This window comes from Thermobia domestica, chromosome 18 (assembly GCF_964235325.1).
Source record: "Thermobia domestica chromosome 18, izTheDome1.hap1.1, whole genome shotgun sequence".
NCBI lineage: Eukaryota > Metazoa > Arthropoda > Insecta > Zygentoma > Lepismatidae > Thermobia > Thermobia domestica.
In genome coordinates, this window is record NC_137471.1 from 147,841,233 (window position 1) to 147,863,028 (window position 21,796).

Below are 21,796 nucleotides of genomic sequence, written 5' to 3' on the forward strand. Positions count from 1 at the left end.
CTTCTCTTGTAAATATAAAATACAGCTTCTGCACAATGTGTAGGAATACGGCGCCGGTGGAAAATAGTTATCTTATACAGTTGTCTTTCATATGCACTTACGTATTTTATCCATCGTAAAGCATTTATAATTATTTTACACTTGTAACGCTTCACTTATAAACCTAAAATACATGTATATTACTTTGAATTTAATTCTATCGCCTGCAGAATTTTATTTTTTATAAATGTGTCTTTTCATGCATAGTTTTGAATTTTACCTGCATATCTTCCAAAATGTGGTACGCCGAAAGTAATCCAGCACCTAAAATTTAAAGGTCTGAGTGACGACTGACTGATCCTCGCACAAGACAAGCCGATTAATTTAAAAACTTGAAATTTCGACAGTACATAGGATTTGTGACGTATGGTAACACTAAGGAAGATTTTTTGGAAATTCTACGTGAAAGGGGGAATAAGGGGTGGGAAGTACTTTAATAAAGTGGCCATATCTCTGAATGTCTTAGGCTTACATGCTTGAAGTTTTATTTGAACTTCTCATTTAAAACAATTTGATACGTTTTAAGAGTTTTTTGATATTTTAGTAAAAATGGAAAGATAAGAGGGGAAAATGACAAACAGGGGATGGGTTTGCAATTATTATAATCATATGTCGATATCCCGAAACATTTGAAGGTTAGGAACATGGAGTTTGGAATTCGGACTCATCATTTAACATAATTAGGCACGTATTTCAGTTTTTAATTATTATTATTATTATTATTATTTTGACACAACTTAGAATGGAAGAAATACGCGGATATGCGCGGATACGCGGAAAGGGTTGAAAAGCATTTTAATAAGATGGCCACATCTCCGAATCCCTTAAGCTTAGAAACTTGATGCTTTGTATTTAGGCTCCTCATTCAAAATAATTTGTACGTGTTTCACTGATTTTTGATATTTTAGTAAAAATCTTAAGAAAAGAGGGGCAAAGGAAAAAAGTTTTGGTTTGAAGGTTAGAAACATGAACTTCTAATTTAAAATAATTAGATAAAAAAATAAGCTTTCTTATTTAAATATATGTCCTAGAAGGGAAGAAGAAGGGTGCTGACGGCGATGGAGGTGGTAAAAAATATGAAATGAAATGAAAATGAAATCTTCCAGTTTAACGTCCCACGTTTTTGTCTATAAGCCTAAGGGAGATGGGTGGTAAAAGTTAGTAGTCACGTGTCCGAGAGTTTTTGAAAATTCCGTATATTAGAGTGAAAGAGGCTCAATTGTTGGTCCGACAGTGAAGCGAGTACGTTTAGAACTAGTTGAAATGTTTAGAAAGAACGTAGTTCATCTCTGCTGCATGGGGTCCTTGGTTCGATCCCAGCTAACGCCAAGCGGGCTTTGTGGTAGAAAAACCGTGTACGTGTTTTTTCTCTTGGATGTCCCGTTTCCTCCCACATACTTTATTCCAGTATTTCATTCATTTCTCATCATCAGCGTCTCACCCTGGATGCATAAACGTGGGACGTTAAACTAAATGTTTCATTTCATCTTAATTTCCATGTACAATATCTGCTTCTTGAGTTATACATAATATTTTCAATCTGTGAACAATGCTAAACTAGTGTATTAATATAGGTTGCTGACATTATAGTACCTACAATTCTCCGCAGAATTTGATATTTATGAGTTCTGATAGAACAACTTCGTGTAGGCTTTGCTTTGGAAGTAATTTAGAAATACGTGACTTGTTAAACAATGCATGCTAGAAAGTATCTCTCATCCATGTTCGCGAATAGTTTGTTTTCTGCATTACTACTCCCTGAATACAGCGTGGGTGTAAAGTCAGTTCTTATTTGTAACAATGAATATTTCTAAAACTAAGCAACTTTTCACAGTTTTATTTTCATCGAATACATTATTAGAGTCCACCATTTGGTTATTAAGTTACATTTCAACGTATGCACCTGCATTTTCCACAACTTCTAAAATGTTAACAGTATCACACGCCAGCTAAGCTGATGCCAATTTCTAGGATAATCTAAATTAAAAATAAGTATTGACTTTATGACCACCGTGTATATTCTGAAACTGTTAAATTATTCCTCGTCTTCCTGTAGATTTCGTAATATTTTTTTATATATACGTTGCTTTCATCAATTTCTAATTTACAACGGCAGGGTTGGCTGGTTTAAACAGCTGTTTAAAAAAAACAACAGGTTTAAGCCAAAAAAGAAAAAAAGAACGAAAAATGCTTTAAATCGTGTGAACCTCATTGTGTGGTCTCCACATATCACACCATATGCATTATGTTTATCTACTTTTCATCTTTTAATCATGGGGTCCCGTGTTCAATTCTCGGTCGAACCACAACCCATCTTTCAAGTGTAAACCAAGTAGCGATTCGGTGTCCCTTTAAGCGAAAGTCTTCTCCGTGATAACTTTTGGTATTTCATAAGGATGTTAAGCCTAAACATGTGAAACGAAACCAAATTGTATATTTCTACTTGCCTGAATGCCTGTTGTTTTATAAAGAAGCCAAGGTTGCTTAAATATATTGATAGAAATTGGCAAAATGTATCAACATCCTACGTAGCTTCCAACATCAGCTTGGATTCGACTTTGTTTTAATTTTGTTGAATGTTATCTACATAATAAATTTGTCATTTAATATGATACGTTGACCTTAAAATTTTACATATAAATACATTTAAACTAATAATAGGAGTTTCCCAATGGCTAAGGCGGGAGTTTCCTGATTTATATGTAATTCTGTATAATGTTTTTACTTCTGTAACTAATCTTTTTGTCCTTCTGAAATGACTTTTGACAATTATATTAACAACTAGGCCTATGTAAAGATCAGTATAACGTATTTTTATCAGGAGTCCTTCGTGAGTGAGTCGAAAATCTCACTTCTGACCAATTAGTCCCGGTTTCGTGTCGAAATGGACAATTTCTCTTGGATGTAAGCCGAGAAGCGGTTTGGATTCCCTTTCAGCATAACCTTGTTGTTGCATAATAACACCAAGACGAAACAAATTAATTTCTGTCCATATCTAATATAAATACAAAGAGTAAATTATTTAAACAAAAAAACTGTTTTTTTTTCAATAAAAACAATGGTTTTTGCCAACCCTGTACAACTGCTTGAAAATTAGTATGTAACCTTTCTTTTATTGGAAAAATAAAACGTCAGTGCAAATATTAATTTCGAGGATGCCCCAATTGCAACTGACTCGGTGAGACTGTCGTCTAAAATCAATATAATTTGTTTAAGGGCATCAGTTGTATGCTCTAAATTTCCATTACTATTACTTGAGTGCTTAATGTGTATTTCATTACAGGTCTAAGAAATGAAAAACTGGGAGGTCACAGCTTAGAAGCCATCACAAGAAACATCATGAAAAAGACAAGTGCAATAGCTGAGCAATTTAGTTGGCACGGTGCAAAAGGAAAGAGCTTTCCTCGTTAACCACTAACACAATAATAGGTAAGAAACTCTCCCTACTGTTCTTTAATCTCATTTTCAGAGTGGAATAAAAACATAAAGTTGTCATTTGAATAGGGATACACTATGTTTAAAATATTGTAAAAAAATAAAGAAAGAAAAAAGAAAAACATTATGGTGCCCTTTTTATTTTCTTCGCTTTAAATACTTACTATTGTGCCATGAATACTTCTCAGAACCATCTTCCTGTAAACTTTATTTCCCAAAAGCATATTCTGCAACCGCTGTTATAACATTTAATAGGCTTTGGAAATCCTTTATTTTAGCAAAATGTGCAATTTTCCTGTCCTCAAGTGACACGTTTCATTTAAGTGCCCGTGGAAGAGAGAACTGAATATGTATAAAAATATATTTCATCCTTTTACTGAATTCTTCTGTCATGTTGGTGGTTTTCTTGAGCATTTCATGTTTAATTCCTACATTATCAAAATTATTCATTTGTATAAGGCAAAGTAATATGTATGGCCAGCTCCGTGGCAAAGAAATCGAGCAAGGTAGCGGTCATCAAAGCCTTAGTAACCATCTCGGCATTCATCTTGTGCGACTGAGGGAAAAAGAATGATCGGGCCCAGATTTGAGATCGGAGCCTTCGGAATGAGACGCTAGTTCATCAACTCAAATGCTGCCACATGTTTTCAAATTATTATTATTTTTAATATTAGGTTTAATATTTATAAGATGCTATACTTTTTAAAAATAAAAGTGCGAAAACTTCAACATGTTACAACGTCCGTAATTAAGCTACAGTCTGAGGTATGTCACTTTCAGCTTTAGCTCTTGTCTTCCTTGCCTTTTACACTTTCTTCAGGATGTTACTTTTGTAACACATTATTGTCTTCACAACCTGCTGTAGGTCCTACACAAACATTTTAAATATTTTTGTAAGTTTAAGATGTAATAATGATCTCTAATCATTCCCTGCTGTTATTATGTTATTAAACACTGCCTATTATTTTTATTTTCAGAAACTGCAACACGAGAGAAACGTAACTAACGATGAGATCGCGTGGATTATTGGGATTTGGCTTCAACATGCCATACAGAGACGGACAAGAAGATCAGTTAAGAATTCCGCTGCAGTTCCACAAAACTTGAAGTGACAATTCCCAGCGTCGAAATTAGAATTAGTTGTGGTAATCAAAAGTGAGATTATACAGAAGCAAATGAGTATTTCTGGTTATTCAGCAATGTGATATTTCTTGAAAGTAGCAAGAACCCACACAGCAAGGAATATTTCCTCAATCAAAAGAAAATATTTTCCTTGGTTTCCAAAAGGTTTTCTTTCTTTGGAGATTTCCATCCTGGTTCCCCCAATGTATTCCGAACCTTTCCCGAAAATATTTTCCCAAAAATGTTTGTAAAACATTTCATAAATTATCGGGAGTACATTTTGAGAATGCTTGCCGGAAAGTAAATCCAAAAAATATTCACAAAATATATTACAAATATTGTTTTGGATATAATTTAATATGTTTTCACTGTTGAGAAGGGAAATATTTTCGAAATGATACTAAAAATGTTTTCCATATATGATACGGAAAGCAATCAAACGAAATATATTCCACATATTTAAAAAATGTTTTCTAATACGTTATTTGTAATATTTTCTATTTTTACGAGAAAACGTATTATATATATTTTTTTAAAAACATTTAGAATATTTTAAAAATAAATTATTTCGTAATATAAGAAATATTTTTCAGAAATGTTTTAAAAAGGTTTACTTAATTTTTACAAAAGTATCTTGGTAATCTTCTCCTACAACTTAAATTAAATATTTTCATATGATATTTTAGTACTATTTCCAGAATATTTTATCGAATTTTGAATATAAAACTTTAAAACGTAAAAGAAAACATTAAAACAGAATGGAAAAATGTTTTCAATTGTGTTTTGGAAGATATTTTGTGTCTTTAGTGAACATTTTCTGATATAGGTCTATTATAGAAACATTTTTACATTTTCAGAATATACTCTTCCGTTACTGGAGAAAACATATTTCTTGTTATATCTGAGAAGTATCCCAAATATTTGCCGGAAATATTTTTTAAAATGTGTTTAAAGAACATTTAATGAAGTACAGGAAGCAGTGGCGTTAAATAAGCTTTCCGGACTTAAGAACCCCCCAAAAATTGTTTTATTATATTAAAGTAAATGAAATATCCTGCACAATTTTCACATTTCCAGGAATAAAGTTAGCAAAGATACCCTCCACGAAACGAAAAAGTAAATACGCCACTGACAAGATGTGCATTTTTAGAACGTTAATAGGAAAATAATGTAAGGAAAATTTTCACAAATTGTAATACAAATATTGTGTTGAATGTAATGTAATATGTTTCCAATGTTGAGAGCAGGAGTAAAAGTGAATCTGAAAAGGTGAGGCGACGGTAAGTAGCGGATGACGTCACACCATTCTTCCTGCCTATCTTTGCCCATTATATATTTTTTTTTTTTTTTTAGGAACTGGGGAGAGGCCGTACATCGCACATTTTACTCCTAGTTGAGAGAGAAAATGTTTTCGAAGAAACACTAAAAATGTTTTACATACATGATGAAGAAAACAGAATAGGCCTATGAACAAAATAAAATGTTTTCGAACATGTCATTTACAATCTTTTCTATTGTTACAAGAAAACATATGAAATATAATTTTTAAAATATTTCGTATATTTTAAAAATAAATTCGATCGTAATATAAGAAATATTTTTAAAACGCCTATTAATTTTGTATAGAAATGTTTTTGTTACATTGTCCTGTAACTTAAATAAAATATTTTCATGCAATATTTTAGAATTACGTATTTCCAGAATATTTTATCGAATGTTGAATAAATTCTCTCGCGAGAGTATCGTAGTAGCATTATCACCAATCATTATACTAATTATAGCAGCATCAAAGAAATATATTTGTTAAATATTAGAAATTTATGATAGGCCTATCCTGTGTGACATCCCATAGACATCTGAGATTGCAAATTAGCATCGCTACATCAACCGTCATTTGTTTATCGAAAGTATCAGCATTCCTTGCGCGCTATGTTGAATTTGAGCTGTATCATTGATCTGTGGCTGTATTTAGGCAGAGATAAATAAAATAAAATAAAATAAACCAGTATATTCAATCATGTTGAAGAAGATATCTTTATATAGAAAAAATAATATTTAAGACGATGATTATTTGTATTGCTTGTAATATTCCTTCAACTGAAGAAATATATTGAAACTTATGGAAATAATCAGCTGAATTTAACTACCAAACACACTTATAGGCTAAAAGAAGACTTCGAAGTCGGTAAGTATAACGATTACATAAAATAATTTAGTTTTATTGTTTGTACAAGTACAAGTGGATATAGTATACATGAAGCTGCATCAGTTCCCGAAGGAGCAGGACGCTCATACTTTTAGGGATTATTCATTGAGTATGTACGAACTTACAAAAGGGGTAACAAAGCGACTTTTATTTACTTATCGACTGATACGAAAATAAAAAAGAACGTAACTGTACTTTATATCTGCATGTGTAGTGCCCTTGTACTTTATCTATGTGTGTGTATGTGGAGGGGGGGATTTAACGCATATCGCATGTCTTGTGCACATGGATACTTCTTACTATTGCACTACGTAGAAAATTTATGATATTTCATGTAGAAGTGATAATAGAACATAGAAGAAACGTAGATCAGGGGGTTCTTATGTATACTATTGCCGTACAAGCTTATGTTTACAAATTTATAAAGGCATGTGGAATGCTAGATTTCTACTTTTTATCTCTATACATAAAATAACGTGCAGGTTTACTTTCGGCTCACCATTCGAAATAATTGCTGAAAAATAGATTCTTTTAATAATTTTCTTTTTATTGTCTCTTAAATGATTCACGCTAGGCGATTTGAAATACGTCACATGGCATAGATGAAATTCAAAGGGACCGTCGGAAGTAATTGTTGAAAAATTACAGTTATTCTTTTATGATTTGAGTATATATATATACGGGGCCGGATGTATGATGTAAAAACTACAGTGCAAAAAGTACAAATCAGCCTGTACTACGTGGCCACTAAAAAGCACCAATAGGCAGGGTTCTAGAACACAGGTTCCTCTTCCCATTTATCTGTAATAAAGACAGAATAAACGTGCCCTGCGGGGCTCTAACCCGCCTTCACTTGCTAACGCTCGCTCTGCAATACTATGAGAATTAAATATTTTACTTAGGTACTGAAAAAAATCTATTAACCTATATGGGGGACCTGTGTTCTAGAACCTTCTCGCACCAATACTATCTGAGTCAGAGCATACGAGGGGTGCTTCCAAAGGGAAAAGATGCGGGCGAGTCAGTGACTTTAGGCAAGGCAAAGATAATAACCAATTTATGTGAACCGGTTACAGCAGTTACAGTTCCCAAGAGGGAAAGACAGAAAACAATGTGCCTGCGGGGCTCTAATCCGCCTTCACTCGTTCACGCTCGCTCGGCAATGCTATGTACTGACATAATATCACTGCCTTGCCCAAAGAGGCGTACATTACCATTTTTATGACAGGTTATAATAATTCTGCGTGCAGTTTTACTTCTGGCGTGCCACTCGAAATCAGTGTTTCTTTCAGAAGTAATGTTGCGGGCGGCATTGCTCATGCTATTTCAATTATTATTATAAACGTATTGTTTTTATACTGCTCGAAATACTTAGTGAAATATAATTCTTTCGCTACTTTCTTTCTTGTTGTCTATTTAATGATTTCCGCCAGGCGACGTATAAATTTTTCACGTGGCATAGATAAAATTCAAGGGGGCCATCAGAATTAATTGTCGAAAAATTACAATTCCTTTACGATTTGTGTATTTATATTGATTCCTGTGGATAAGAAGTTCAGTACAAAAAATACAAACCAATCTGTGTTAGGGGACTACTAAAAAGCACGAATGCCATCTAACCGAGTCAGGGAGGGTGAAGGCTTGTGGCCCAAGGGGGTGCTTCCGAAGGGAGCAGGCGCGTACATTTCTGTTTTGATGACGGGTTAATTGCGCGTATATTACCATTTTAATTCTGGGGTGCTTAATGTGTATTTCATTACAGGTCTAAGAAATGAAAATCTGGGAGGTCACAGCTTCGAAGCCATCACAAGAAACATCATGAAAAAGACAAGTGCAATAGCTGAGCAATTTAGTTGGCACGGTGCAAAAGGAAAGAGCTTTCCTCGTTAACCACTAACACAATAATAGGTAAGAAACTATCCCTTCTGTTCTTTAATCTGATTTTCAGAGTGGAAAATAAAAAAAAATATAGAAGTTGTCATTTGAATAGGGATACACTATGTTTAAAATATTGTAAAAAAAAATCTGGTGCCTTTTTTATTTTCTTCGCTTTAAGTACTTACTATTGTGCCATGAATACTTCTCAGAATCATCTTCCTGTAAACTTTATTTCCCAAAAGCATATACCGCAACATTTAAAAGGCTTTGGAAATCCTTATTTTAGCAAAATGTGCAATTTTCCTGTCCTCAAGTGACACGTTACATCTAAGTGTCCGCGGAAGAGAGAGCTGAATATGTATAAAATATATTTCATCCTTTTACTGAATTGTTCTGTCATGTTGGTAGTTTTCTTGAGCATTTCATGATTACTTCCTACATTATCAAAATTATTCATTTCTATGAGGCAAAGTAATATGTAAGGCCTGCTCCGTGGCAAAGAAATCGAGCAAGGTAGCGGTCATCAAAGCCTAATTTAGCATATCTCGTACTTCCACCGTGAAAAATTCAACTTAAAAGACTGAAAATTGCGCTTCGTAGCGTGGATATTCGCTGTTTTGAAAAAATGGCCCCCATTTTGATATTTTACTTTGGTATGCCGCTAAAATCTATACAGAAAATTTAGTGTCTCATGCTTGTACTGTGACAATTTTAACTTAAAACGCCGAAAGTTGTACCCTGTAGTGTGTGTGGTAGAAACAGACAGACGAGTTCAGTTGATTTTGTGTTTAACGCCCCTTTCAGCAGCGAGGCTATATGAGACGGGAGCTACTGATTAACGTGGAATCCGAACCACATGAGCTCCCTCCTGGGAGCAAACCCGGGTCCCACATCGAAGACGCGTACACTAACCGGATAGCCATGAAGGAGCTCGGCAGACAAACGAACAAATGTAGATCAAGTCATCCAGAAGCCTGACTGACGTTCGCCAAATATGAATACCAAAAGGGGTCTATTAATTTAAAACAAAGATACAATTCATGTTGTATGAAATAAATAAATGTTTTAAAATGTCTTATATGAAATTAACATCTTCCAGCGTAAATAAACCTGCCATATTTTCTCCATGAGAATACGGGAAACCTCAGATCCTCCCCTTCTCAACATTGCAACACAATGCAATGAGCTGTAGCTCTGGTTATAAAGAAAAGTAGAATGGGCCGCGGTGGCTCAGTGGGAAGAGCGTTCACCTCTGGTGCACGAGATCCCTAGTTCGATCTTAGCTCGCGCCAAGTGAGCTTTGTGGTGGACAAACACCTTGTGCGTGCGTTTTCTCAGGATTCTTCAGTTTCCTCCCACTTTCTTCATTCCGCCATTTCATTCATTTCTCATCATCACTGTCACCTTGCGCATAGCAGGCATAACCGTGAGACTAAAACTAAAAATTTCATTTTATTTTATTTATTTTATTTTATTTTTTCAAGAATATAATAGGTAAAAGTTCACTAAGCAGCATCTGCTTTTCTCTGTTCCTACCCTGCAATTAATTGTACAGACTGAAGATGCCTAAAAACTTAAGATGTGCTATAAAAATACTTTACAGGAAAACAATATGCAAATTATTTAAATCAGTGCTACAATCTATCTTCAATATTCTTCGCGCGTTTAGCAATACTTATTTACATGGCTGTATTTGCCAAAATTACGTTCGTCTCAGTTTAATCTGATGAAAAGCGGATTTTTTTTTCCTTGTGTCGTGTGTAATTGTCAGGACCAGATTTACATTTTTCTAAGACCTGGACCAAAGCACAATTCTGTGCCCCTAGCCTCTGAAAAAGATTATAATTCTTGTTAACTTATCTAATGTGTTGCTGGAGAAAAGGTTAGCCAACTTCCCTGTGTTTGTAAATGTGGAAACACTTTTTTTTTTTTTTTTAATGTTCCAGAGAGTATCCGAGTTTCCATCAAGTGCAATGGAAAAAGGAGCATTGCAAATTTCGCTCGCTATCGAGTCGAACAGGGTGGTGTAATAACTTCCTCGAAACTGTTACATGCAACAGCGCACTGTTCATTCACTAATTACAGGATTCCCAGCCAATGTCAGAATTTTTTGTTCTTCACTTTTCGAATAAGCTGATAATGATAGCAGAAATGGAACGGAATTTAAATACGGCACATTTCTCTGTCCCGACTAAATTTACGGGGACGCGAGACTTTCCCGTATTTTACGGGACGTATGGCAGGCTTAAGCGTAAAATAAATAGTTTTATTGTTGAATATTCATTTCCGATCCTTCTGCGTTGAATTCGGGAATTTCCCGAGCACTTATTTCACGGGAACTAGTACGGAAATTTGAACTTAGCACTTGAAATAGTAAGCGTCAGTGGCGGATCCAGGGGGCGCCCCCCAGAAGAGGAAACTTTCTTGTTTTATATATAAAAATAAAATCCATCCCAGAAAGCCTCTACTTTGCCCACGGAAAGTCTAAAATCTGATAAAAATCACTTACAATGTGATCACCTTAGTTGTACCAATAATATACGAACAAATAGATCAAAAACCCAGGTGGGTTTTAAAGTGGGTTTTTTCGGGTGGTTCCAACCCGAAAAAAAAACACCGAGTTTTTCGGGCTGGGGCCACATGGGCAAACCCTGTCTTCCTTGCCCTTTACATTTTCTTCAGAATGTTACTTTTGTAACACATTATTGTCTTCACAAGCTGCTGTAGGTCCTACACAAACATTTTAAATATTTTTGTAAGTTTAAGATGTAATAATTGATTTCTAATCATTCCCTGCTGTTATTATGTTATTAAACACTGCCTATTATTTTTTATTTTCAGAAACTACAACACAAGAGAAACGTAACTAACGATGAGATCGCGTAGATTATTGAGATTTGGCTTCAACATGCCATACAGAGACGAACAAGAAAATCAGTTAAGAATTCAGCTGCAGTTCCACAGAACTTGAACTGACAATTCGCAACGTCGAAATTAGTTAGTTGTGGTAATCAAAAGTGAGATTATACAGAAGCAAATATGTATTCAGCAATTGGATATTTCTTGAAAGTAGCAAAAAAAGTGACATTTCGTGAAAAGATCTATTCCCCATGCGCCGTAGATTTGTAGAACATATTTTCAGCAACATACATAAATACTGTTGTTGATTTCTATTGAATTAGCGTGTCAGTGACATAATTTTCTAGAACAAGTTTCTACAAGTTAAAATGTGAAGTTCTGATATTTGAGAAGATTGTTCTTAATGTATAGAAACAAATAATACGAGCAGCATGAAGATTCTGCTGAAGAGAATTTAAATAAATAAAGCCAGAATAGTGTACATTTATATTTTTATTTAACTACTAACCGATATAAACTGATATATATATATATATATATATATATATATATATATATATATATATATATATATATATATATATATATATATATATATATTATTATAGTGGACAGTGTAAATTATAACTACATAATGTTAGCTTGCTCTCATAATTTTATTTTATTTTTTTTTTAAATACTCAAAATCTTATTTATGCACAGAATGTTTCTGGGTGTTCCACTGCTACTACTGGTATGTGGCCACGCCGTGTATGTATGTTGGGGTGTCTTATGTCATATTGCGAGGTTCAGACTGCAACTTAGAGTCTTCACAATCATCGCGTGCCAGTTTTCAAAGCGGCTATATTGGATTTATTATTTTTAAGATAGGAAAAGGATTGCCAACAATTGTTTCTTGAATTGGATGTCTAAACCTCAATCCTTTTCGTATTTTTTTTTTAATGGATCCAATACAGCCGCTTTCAAAACTGGCAGGCGACGATTGTGAACACACTGATATCCAGTTTGAATCTCGTAAGTCACATAAGACACCCCAACATATATGCACGGCGTGGCCATATACCAGCACCAGTGTAGCACCAGTGGAACACCCAGAAACCATTTGTGTAAATAAGATTTTGAGTAAAAAAATGCTTAAAATTATGAGAACAAGCTAACGTTATGTAGTTACAATTTACACTGTTTATTATTATAATTATTATTATTATTAATTTTTTATTTTTATTTATTTATTTATTTTGTCTGAGTCTGTGGGCTGCAATGGTTTTTCGTCATGAAGACAGAGTGAGGCAGAGGCGTCTAAGCAGGTAAAATTGGACAGAAGAATATTATGTTTTCTTCCAGCTGCTATGTCATAGTCTGGCCGCCTTGTTTTCGACCCACTATTTGTTCCCAGCAAGAAGCCATTATATATACAGAGTGACGCAAAAGGCCGGAGCCCATAGGCCAACTCGGTTACTATTGCAGATATGAAAACAAGGTAAGATATGTAAGGACATTTTTAAATTCCAGCAACACTTTTGTTTTAGTACTAGTGTACCGCTCAATAAAGAACATGCATTACCATACATCATGTTGGGCTACACGAATGAAAGAATGTGTGGTTTCAAATTAGCTACACCGAGAAGAACTGAAAAGAGACACAGTGAATGATAAACATGCAAATGCAATATCCACGCCAGTGGCGTAGCAACCACGGTGTTGGGGGGGGGGCAGATACGAAGGACGCAAAATTGGGTCTTGCACTATATTTTTCATTGTGTCTTTCCGTTCCCTTTGGTCCAAATAATTTCAAACCACACTTTCTTCCATTCAGTGTTATCCAACAGTGGCAGCGTTGTACTTCTCGTTACTATTTGGCGGTACACTAATATAAAAACAAAACTTGCTGCATTTTAAAAATTTTCTTCTATATCTTACCTTGTTTCCTTATCTGCAATAGTAACCGAGTTAGCCTATGGGCTTCGGGTTCTATCATGTACAGAAAATATCCTGTAAATATTTTGTCATGTACAGAAAATATTCCCTAAATATTTTGTCATGCACAGAAACTATTCTCTAAATATTTTCTGAGATGTACAAAAAATATTCACCAAATATATTTTGGCATATGTAGGAAAATATTGTCTGTGTTACTGGTAAATAATTTTAAAATATTCCATGAGAAACATTTTTAAAAACATTCCGTTAACATTGTATAAAACGTTTCAAATACATTTTCAGTAATGTTTGGAAACCGTACAGGAAACATTTTTTGGAAAACTTCTCTAACGGCGTATAAAATATTTCTACAACGTTTTTGAGTGTATTCAGAGAATGTTTTCAGTATTATGTGGAAAATGTTTTCAACAACATATGGAATATATTTCCTTAAGGGAAGTAGGATACATTTTCTGAAGGAAAATGATGGCACGTTTTAGAAACGTTTTGAAAATATTTCATTGCTGTGTGGGTTAGGAAGTGTCGGAATAAAATAAACCGTAAAATAGACTACAAAAACAATTTGCAATCATAAGAATGACTAACTACTCACATTGTCGTTAATTTAAAGTTTTGAGTAATTCCCCAAAAGAAGATCTTTTGTTTGTGTAATAATCCACACACAGGTTCCTCAATCTATGCTGCAGATCAACATAAACCTTTTTAGTTTTCTTGACGGGGTATTGTCCTCTTTCGCACTAGGAAATGGTAGAATGAACGGTGGAATTCTCTTTCTGTAGGCTTTGTATGAATTTCCATACCGTTGGGTGGTTATATCCAACCAAATGGAAATACTTAAGATTCCACCCCTACATAAGTTATTTGTGCGAGGATTGTTAGACAAAGTTGCCTCATCAGAAATCCAAACTTCCGGTGGAAATCTTGGTGGCACTCTCTTAATTCTTACATCAGAATTCTCAGAATTGAAATATTATTAGCAGTTCGAATTTTGGAACATAATGAATAAATCAAAAATTTATGCCGAAATCTTCATTTACCAATTAAGAAAGAAAATAGTTTAAAACCCGAGAATTCAAATTATACTTTCTGCCTTTATGTCCTCCTGCCATTTCGTCCGCGTGCCATTTCGTTCTCCTACCATTAATTCCTGCCATTATGTACCCTGCCATTTTGCCCTTCTGCCATTCTGACCGTTCCCCCTTGCTCTAGATCCATTGGATGTGTCTCTTGGAAACTTCCTAGGAACTGCGTTTCTTGTTAAATTCAGCATGCAACATTTTTGAAAGCGTTAACTCAACTTGATAATTATGTTGCATTTGTCTTCCGTATGGAAAGCTACGTTGATTAGTCGATGTCAAGTTTCTGTACAGTTGTGTGGGGGTGGGGGTCTAAGTGGAAAATGGAAATGACTCTTTCGTGCCTAAAAGTAACGCGTTACTTTGGAAGTAGGGTAACAGTTACTTTTTGGGGACAAGTAAAGCGTGACATTTTAAAGGAAAGTAAAGTAACTTGTAACGCATTACATTTTTACAAGTAACTTACCCAACACTGCCCAGAATCGATTGCAGAAAAATGTCTATTATAATTTTTGTTCTATAATGATAATTGATAAATATTCAAACCAGTAATGCTGAGCTTACCTGTTTCTGTGAAGCTTAATCGATGGTGAAGTATCTCTTCCAGGGGCGGATACAGGGGGGCGATCTTCTCCCCCAGAAGAGGAAACTTGCTTATTTTATATATAAATAAAACCCATCCCATAGTTTGGAGCTCTTAAAAGTAGCTATAAGGAGCAGTATTACAACACCCCCCAGAAGTCTGTCCTGGATCCAACCCTGACCTCCTCTCTATATCTCTTACCGGTGTTGCTCTGAAACATAACGGGAGACGAACGGACGGACAAAGTCGTTCTATAAAACTTCAGACCTTTATGCATAGCTCATAAATTGAGGTCATAAATTTTGTATGTCCACGGGTTGAGGACCTCCTTTCGATAATCGAAACCAGAGAAAAAAAACTTCAAAGTGAGACGAGGCATGTCTTGAAAAAAATACGAGGAGAGACAAGGAAACCTGATTTCTCCTGCATATCAAAATTTGAAATGGGGTCTATTACAGTACATTTCGCTATAGTCAATATTTACTGTACTATTAATATAGCGTTTATTATTCTATTCCTAAAGTATTCGATAAGCGTTCAGGGGAGACGATTATGATTATTGTGTTACATTGCTCCTGTTTCGGGCAACGGGAAAGTCAATGAAAATTGTGTTGAAAAAAGGATTTTTAAAAAGCTGACTGAAAGAAAGAAAAAGGAAAAGACCATCAAATTCTTTCGTTCTTGATACAAAATGGACGGATGGGTTTTCACAGCGGGCGGGTTGTCGGTTGAGGTTATTTGAATGTTGTTTTGTGGTTTCAGGGAAGACAGCAACCGAGCCTGTGAATTTCTGAAAGTGTATAAAAGAGAGAGAGAGAGATAAAAAAGAACTGTATTATACGTGAGGAAAGGAAATGGAATGGCGTGTTTGGCGCGTGTCAATTATTACCTGTTGTGCAGCGGAAGTTGCTGTGAAACGAAAGGCGCAGAACGAAAAGGGAGGTTTGTAACTTTTGCCACTATTCACATACCATAAAGGACCTGTTTTATTTGTCTTTTATTTTTTGAATTTTTCATTTTTTTTTCATCTTTTTCTTACAGTGAAAAACAATACAAGAGTATCATTGTGTTTTACTACGTATGTTTAAAAACAATGAGATAATATCTTCAGGTTTTTCGTCCAATGCTTCTCCTTACGCTTTGCGGCTGGTCTGTCGACCTCACTCATATACACTAGGTGGCGCCGTCGTATATTTCGCCCCGGGCGCTGATTTTCCATGGCACGACGCCATCCGGCGGTACAATCTCGTGTGATTCAGATCACATGTAGGTTAAAGTTTCATTTAACAGCACTGTTGAAGGTAAAGCTAAATTCAATTTATATGAACAAACGGGTGTCTCCTATTTAGAGTATTAGTCAGTGACTATGTGGTCTTTTGATTTATACAGGTTGAATCAAAACGACACCGAAAATTTTGGGAGTTGAGTCTCGACACCAAGAGAAGAAGAAAAGTATAGATCAACCTGGATGCACAAATGCTTGCCAGGGCTGCTATCGGGGCCATCGCCCGTCTCCACAAAAAGAAAGTGTTTTTCATATTTTATATATAAATAAACACCATCCCAGAGTTTGGAGCTGTTTAAAAGTAATTCTGAGTAGCAGTATTACAACCTAACGCCCCTCTCTAGAAGTCCGTTCTGGATCCGCTCCTGGGCTTACTTCAGTCGGAACAAACCGTAACTTAAGAACACTGGAATATTTAAATTTTAAATTAAATTGAATAAATATGAATAAATGTTTTTTTCACTGCTTTTCCACTTGATTGATACTCCTTGATACCGAAAATGATTTTATATTTGGACTGAAGAGGACAATTTGAGAGCCAGAGATAATTATGTGGTGTATGATTCTCCGGTCGTTTTTCATATTAACGAATGCGGACTGCTGAGTGTGGTTTCCTGTTTTGTTGCCTTCTGATAACTAAAGCAATGTGAAAAGCTGGATGCTTGGCATGCGAGGTTAATAATGTCTGATATCGACCATATATGAAGTCAACAAGAAAAGGAATAATAGAAAGCCTGTAGTTTATGTTTTTGTAAGAGCATGATTAAAAATTGGAATATTTAAATTTTAAATTAAATTGAATAAATATGTGTAATAATAAGTGTCCTTTTCTTTGCTTTTCCGCTTCATTGATTCTTCTTGATACCGAAACTGACTTCATATTTGAAGTAAAGAGCAAAATTTGAGAGCCAGAGCTAATTATGTGGTGTATGATTTTCCGGTAGTTTTTCATTTTAACATATGCGAACTGCTGAAAGTGGTTTCCTGTTTTGTTGCATTCTGATAACTAGAGCAAAGTAAAAAGCTGGATACTTGGCATGCGAGGTTAATAATGTCTGATATTGACTATATGTGAAGTCAACTAGAAATGGAATGATAGAAAGCCTGTAGTTTATGTTTTAATTAGAGGATGAGTAAAAATTGGAATATTTAAATTTTAAATTAAATTAAATAAATGTGTGTAATAATAAATGTGTTTTTCTTTGCTTTCCCGTTTGATTGATTCTCCTTGATACCGAAACTGATTTTATATTTTGACTGAAGAGCAAAATATGAGAGCCAGAGTTAATTATGTGAGGTATGATTTTCCGGTCGTTTTCCATTTTAACGTATGCGGACTGCTGAGTGTGGTTTCCTGTTTTGTTGGCTTCTGATAACAAAAGCAATGCGAAAAGCTTGATAATTGGCATGCTAGGTTAATAATGTCTGACATAAACTATAGGTGAAGTCAACAAGAAATGGATTAATAGAAAGCCTGTAGTTATGTGTTCATTACAGCATGATAAAAAATTGGAATATTTAAATTTGAAATTAAATTGAATAAACATGTGTAATAATAAATGTGTTTTTCATTGCTTTTCCGCTTGGTTGATTCTCCTTGATACCGAAAATGATATTATATTTGGACTGAAGAGCAAAATTTGAAAGCCAGAGCTAATTATGTGAGGTATGATTTTCCGGTCGTTTTCCATTTTAACGTATGCGGACTGCTGAGTGGGGTTTCCTGTTTTGATGGCATCTGATAACCAAATCAATGTGAAAAGCTGGATACTTGGCATGGGAGGTAAATTATGTCTGATATTGACTATATGTGTAGTCAACAAGAAATTGATTAATAAAAAGCCTGTAGTTATGTTTTCGTTAGAGCATGATTAAAATAGGAATATTTAAATTTTAAATTAAATTCAATAAATATGTGTAATAATAAATGTGTTTTTCATTGCTTTTCCACTTGATTGATTCTCCTTGATACCGAAACTGATTTTATATTTGGACTGAAGAGGAAAATTTGAGAGCAAAAGCTAATTATGTGAGGTATGATTCCTCGGTAGTTTTCCATTTTAACGTATGCGGAGTGTGGTTTCCTGTTTTGTTGGCTTCTGATAACAAAAACAATGTGAAAAGCTGGATACTTGGCATGCGAGGTAAATTATGTCTGATATTGACTATATGTGTAGTCAACAAGAAATGGATTAATAAAAAGCCTGTAGTTATGTTTTCATTAGAGCATGATTAAAAATTGGAATATTTAAATTTGAAATTAAATTGAATAAATATGTGTAATAATAAATGTGATTTTATTGCTTTTCCGCTTGATTCATTCTCCTTGATACCGAAAATGATATTATATTTTGACTGAAGAGCAAAATCTGAGAGCCAGAGCTAATTATGTGAGGTATGATTTTCCTTTCGTTTTCCATTTTCGTTTTTCCATCACTGTCACCTTGCGCATAGCAGGCATAACCGTGAGACTAAAACTAAAAATTTCATTTTATTTTATTTATTTTATTTTATTTTTTCAAGAATATAATAGGTAAAAGTTCACTAAGCAGCATCTGCTTTTCTCTGTTCCTACCCTGCAATTAATTGTACAGACTGAAGATGCCTAAAAACTTAAGATGTGCTATAAAAATACTTTACAGGAAAACAATATGCAAATTATTTAAATCAGTGCTACAATCTATCTTCAATATTCTTCGCGCGTTTAGCAATACTTATTTACATGGCTGTATTTGCCAAAATTACGTTCGTCTCAGTTTAATCTGATGAAAAGCGGATTTTTTTTTCCTTGTGTCGTGTGTAATTGTCAGGACCAGATTTACATTTTTCTAAGACCTGGACCAAAGCACAATTCTGTGCCCCTAGCCTCTGAAAAAGATTATAATTCTTGTTAACTTATCTAATGTGTTGCTGGAGAAAAGGTTAGCCAACTTCCCTGTGTTTGTAAATGTGGAAACACTTTTTTTTTTTTTTAATGTTCCAGAGAGTATCCGAGTTTCCATCAAGTGCAATGGAAAAAGGAGCATTGCAAATTTCGCTCGCTATCGAGTCGAACAGGGTGGTGTAATAACTTCCTCGAAACTGTTACATGCAACAGCGCACTGTTCATTCACTAATTACAGGATTCCCAGCCAATGTCAGAATTTTTTGTTCTTCACTTTTCGAATAAGCTGATAATGATAGCAGAAATGGAACGGAATTTAAATACGGCACATTTCTCTGTCCCGACTAAATTTACGGGGACGCGAGACTTTCCCGTATTTTACGGGACGTATGGCAGGCTTAAGCGTAAAATAAATAGTTTTATTGTTGAATATTCATTTCCGATCCTTCTGCGTTGAATTCGGGAATTTCCCGAGCACTTATTTCACGGGAACTAGTACGGAAATTTGAACTTAGCACTTGAAATAGTAAGCGTCAGTGGCGGATCCAGGGGGCGCCCCCCAGAAGAGGAAACTTTCTTGTTTTATATATAAAAATAAAATCCATCCCAGAAAGCCTCTACTTTGCCCACGGAAAGTCTAAAATCTGATAAAAATCACTTACAATGTGATCACCTTAGTTGTACCAATAATATACGAACAAATAGATCAAAAACCCAGGTGGGTTTTAAAGTGGGTTTTTTCGGGTGGTTCCAACCCGAAAAAAAAACACCGAGTTTTTCGGGCTGGGGCCACATGGGCAAACCCTGTCTTCCTTGCCCTTTACATTTTCTTCAGAATGTTACTTTTGTAACACATTATTGTCTTCACAAGCTGCTGTAGGTCCTACACAAACATTTTAAATATTTTTGTAAGTTTAAGATGTAATAATTGATTTCTAATCATTCCCTGCTGTTATTATGTTATTAAACACTGCCTATTATTTTTTATTTTCAGAAACTACAACACAAGAGAAACGTAACTAACGATGAGATCGCGTAGATTATTGAGATTTGGCTTCAACATGCCATACAGAGACGAACAAGAAAATCAGTTAAGAATTCAGCTGCAGTTCCACAGAACTTGAACTGACAATTCGCAACGTCGAAATTAGTTAGTTGTGGTAATCAAAAGTGAGATTATACAGAAGCAAATATGTATTCAGCAATTGGATATTTCTTGAAAGTAGCAAAAAAAGTGACATTTCGTGAAAAGATCTATTCCCCATGCGCCGTAGATTTGTAGAACATATTTTCAGCAACATACATAAATACTGTTGTTGATTTCTATTGAATTAGCGTGTCAGTGACATAATTTTCTAGAACAAGTTTCTACAAGTTAAAATGTGAAGTTCTGATATTTGAGAAGATTGTTCTTAATGTATAGAAACAAATAATACGAGCAGCATGAAGATTCTGCTGAAGAGAATTTAAATAAATAAAGCCAGAATAGTGTACATTTATATTTTTATTTAACTACTAACCGATATAAACTGATATATATATATATATATATATATATATATATATATATATATATATATATATATATATATTTATTATAGTGGACAGTGTAAATTATAACTACATAATGTTAGCTTGCTCTCATAATTTTATTTTATTTTTTTTTTAAATACTCAAAATCTTATTTATGCACAGAATGTTTCTGGGTGTTCCACTGCTACTACTGGTATGTGGCCACGCCGTGTATGTATGTTGGGGTGTCTTATGTCATATTGCGAGGTTCAGACTGCAACTTAGAGTCTTCACAATCATCGCGTGCCAGTTTTCAAAGCGGCTATATTGGATTTATTATTTTTAAGATAGGAAAAGGATTGCCAACAATTGTTTCTTGAATTGGATGTCTAAACCTCAATCCTTTTCGTATTTTTTTTTAATGGATCCAATACAGCCGCTTTCAAAACTGGCAGGCGACGATTGTGAACACACTGATATCCAGTTTGAATCTCGTAAGTCACATAAGACACCCCAACATATATGCACGGCGTGGCCATATACCAGCACCAGTGTAGCACCAGTGGAACACCCAGAAACCATTTGTGTAAATAAGATTTTGAGTAAAAAAATGCTTAAAATTATGCGAACAAGCTAACGTTATGTAGTTACAATTTACACTGTTTATTATTATAATTATTATTATTATTAATTTTTTATTTTTATTTATTTATTTATTTTGTCTGAGTCTGTGGGCTGCAATGGTTTTTGGTCATGAAGACAGAGTGAGGCAGAGGCGTCTAAGCAGGTAAAATTGGACAGAAGAATATTATGTTTTCTTCCAGCTGCTATGTCATAGTCTGGCCGCCTTGTTTTCGACCCACTATTTGTTCCCAGCAAGAAGCCATTATATATACAGAGTGACGCAAAAGGCCGGAGCCCATAGGCCAACTCGGTTACTATTGCAGATATGAAAACAAGGTAAGATATGTAAGGA

The 21,796-nt window shown here is 34.6% G+C and overlaps 1 protein-coding gene and 1 long non-coding RNA gene across 2 annotated transcripts in view; both read left to right on the top strand.

The window, feature by feature from the left end:
• The window catches only part of LOC145675294 (uncharacterized), a 34,552-nt gene extending 29,513 nt beyond the window's left edge, over nt 1–5,039 (top strand). The window contains exons 3-4 of the mRNA XM_081745682.1: nt 3,323–3,468; nt 4,452–5,039. Coding sequence (XP_081601808.1) covers nt 3,323–3,450 — 128 coding nt within the window. The 3' untranslated portion in view covers nt 3,451–3,468; nt 4,452–5,039. The remainder of the gene's footprint in view (nt 1–3,322; nt 3,469–4,451) is intronic.
• Nucleotides 5,040–6,201: 1,162 nt separating this feature from the next.
• LOC145674965 (uncharacterized) lies at nt 6,202–12,006 on the top strand. The gene is made up of 3 exons (XR_014129090.1): nt 6,202–6,781; nt 8,565–8,710; nt 11,522–12,006. It is a non-coding gene; the product is annotated as an uncharacterized LOC145674965 (long non-coding RNA).
• The last annotated feature ends 9,790 nt before the right edge of the window (nt 12,007–21,796 follow it).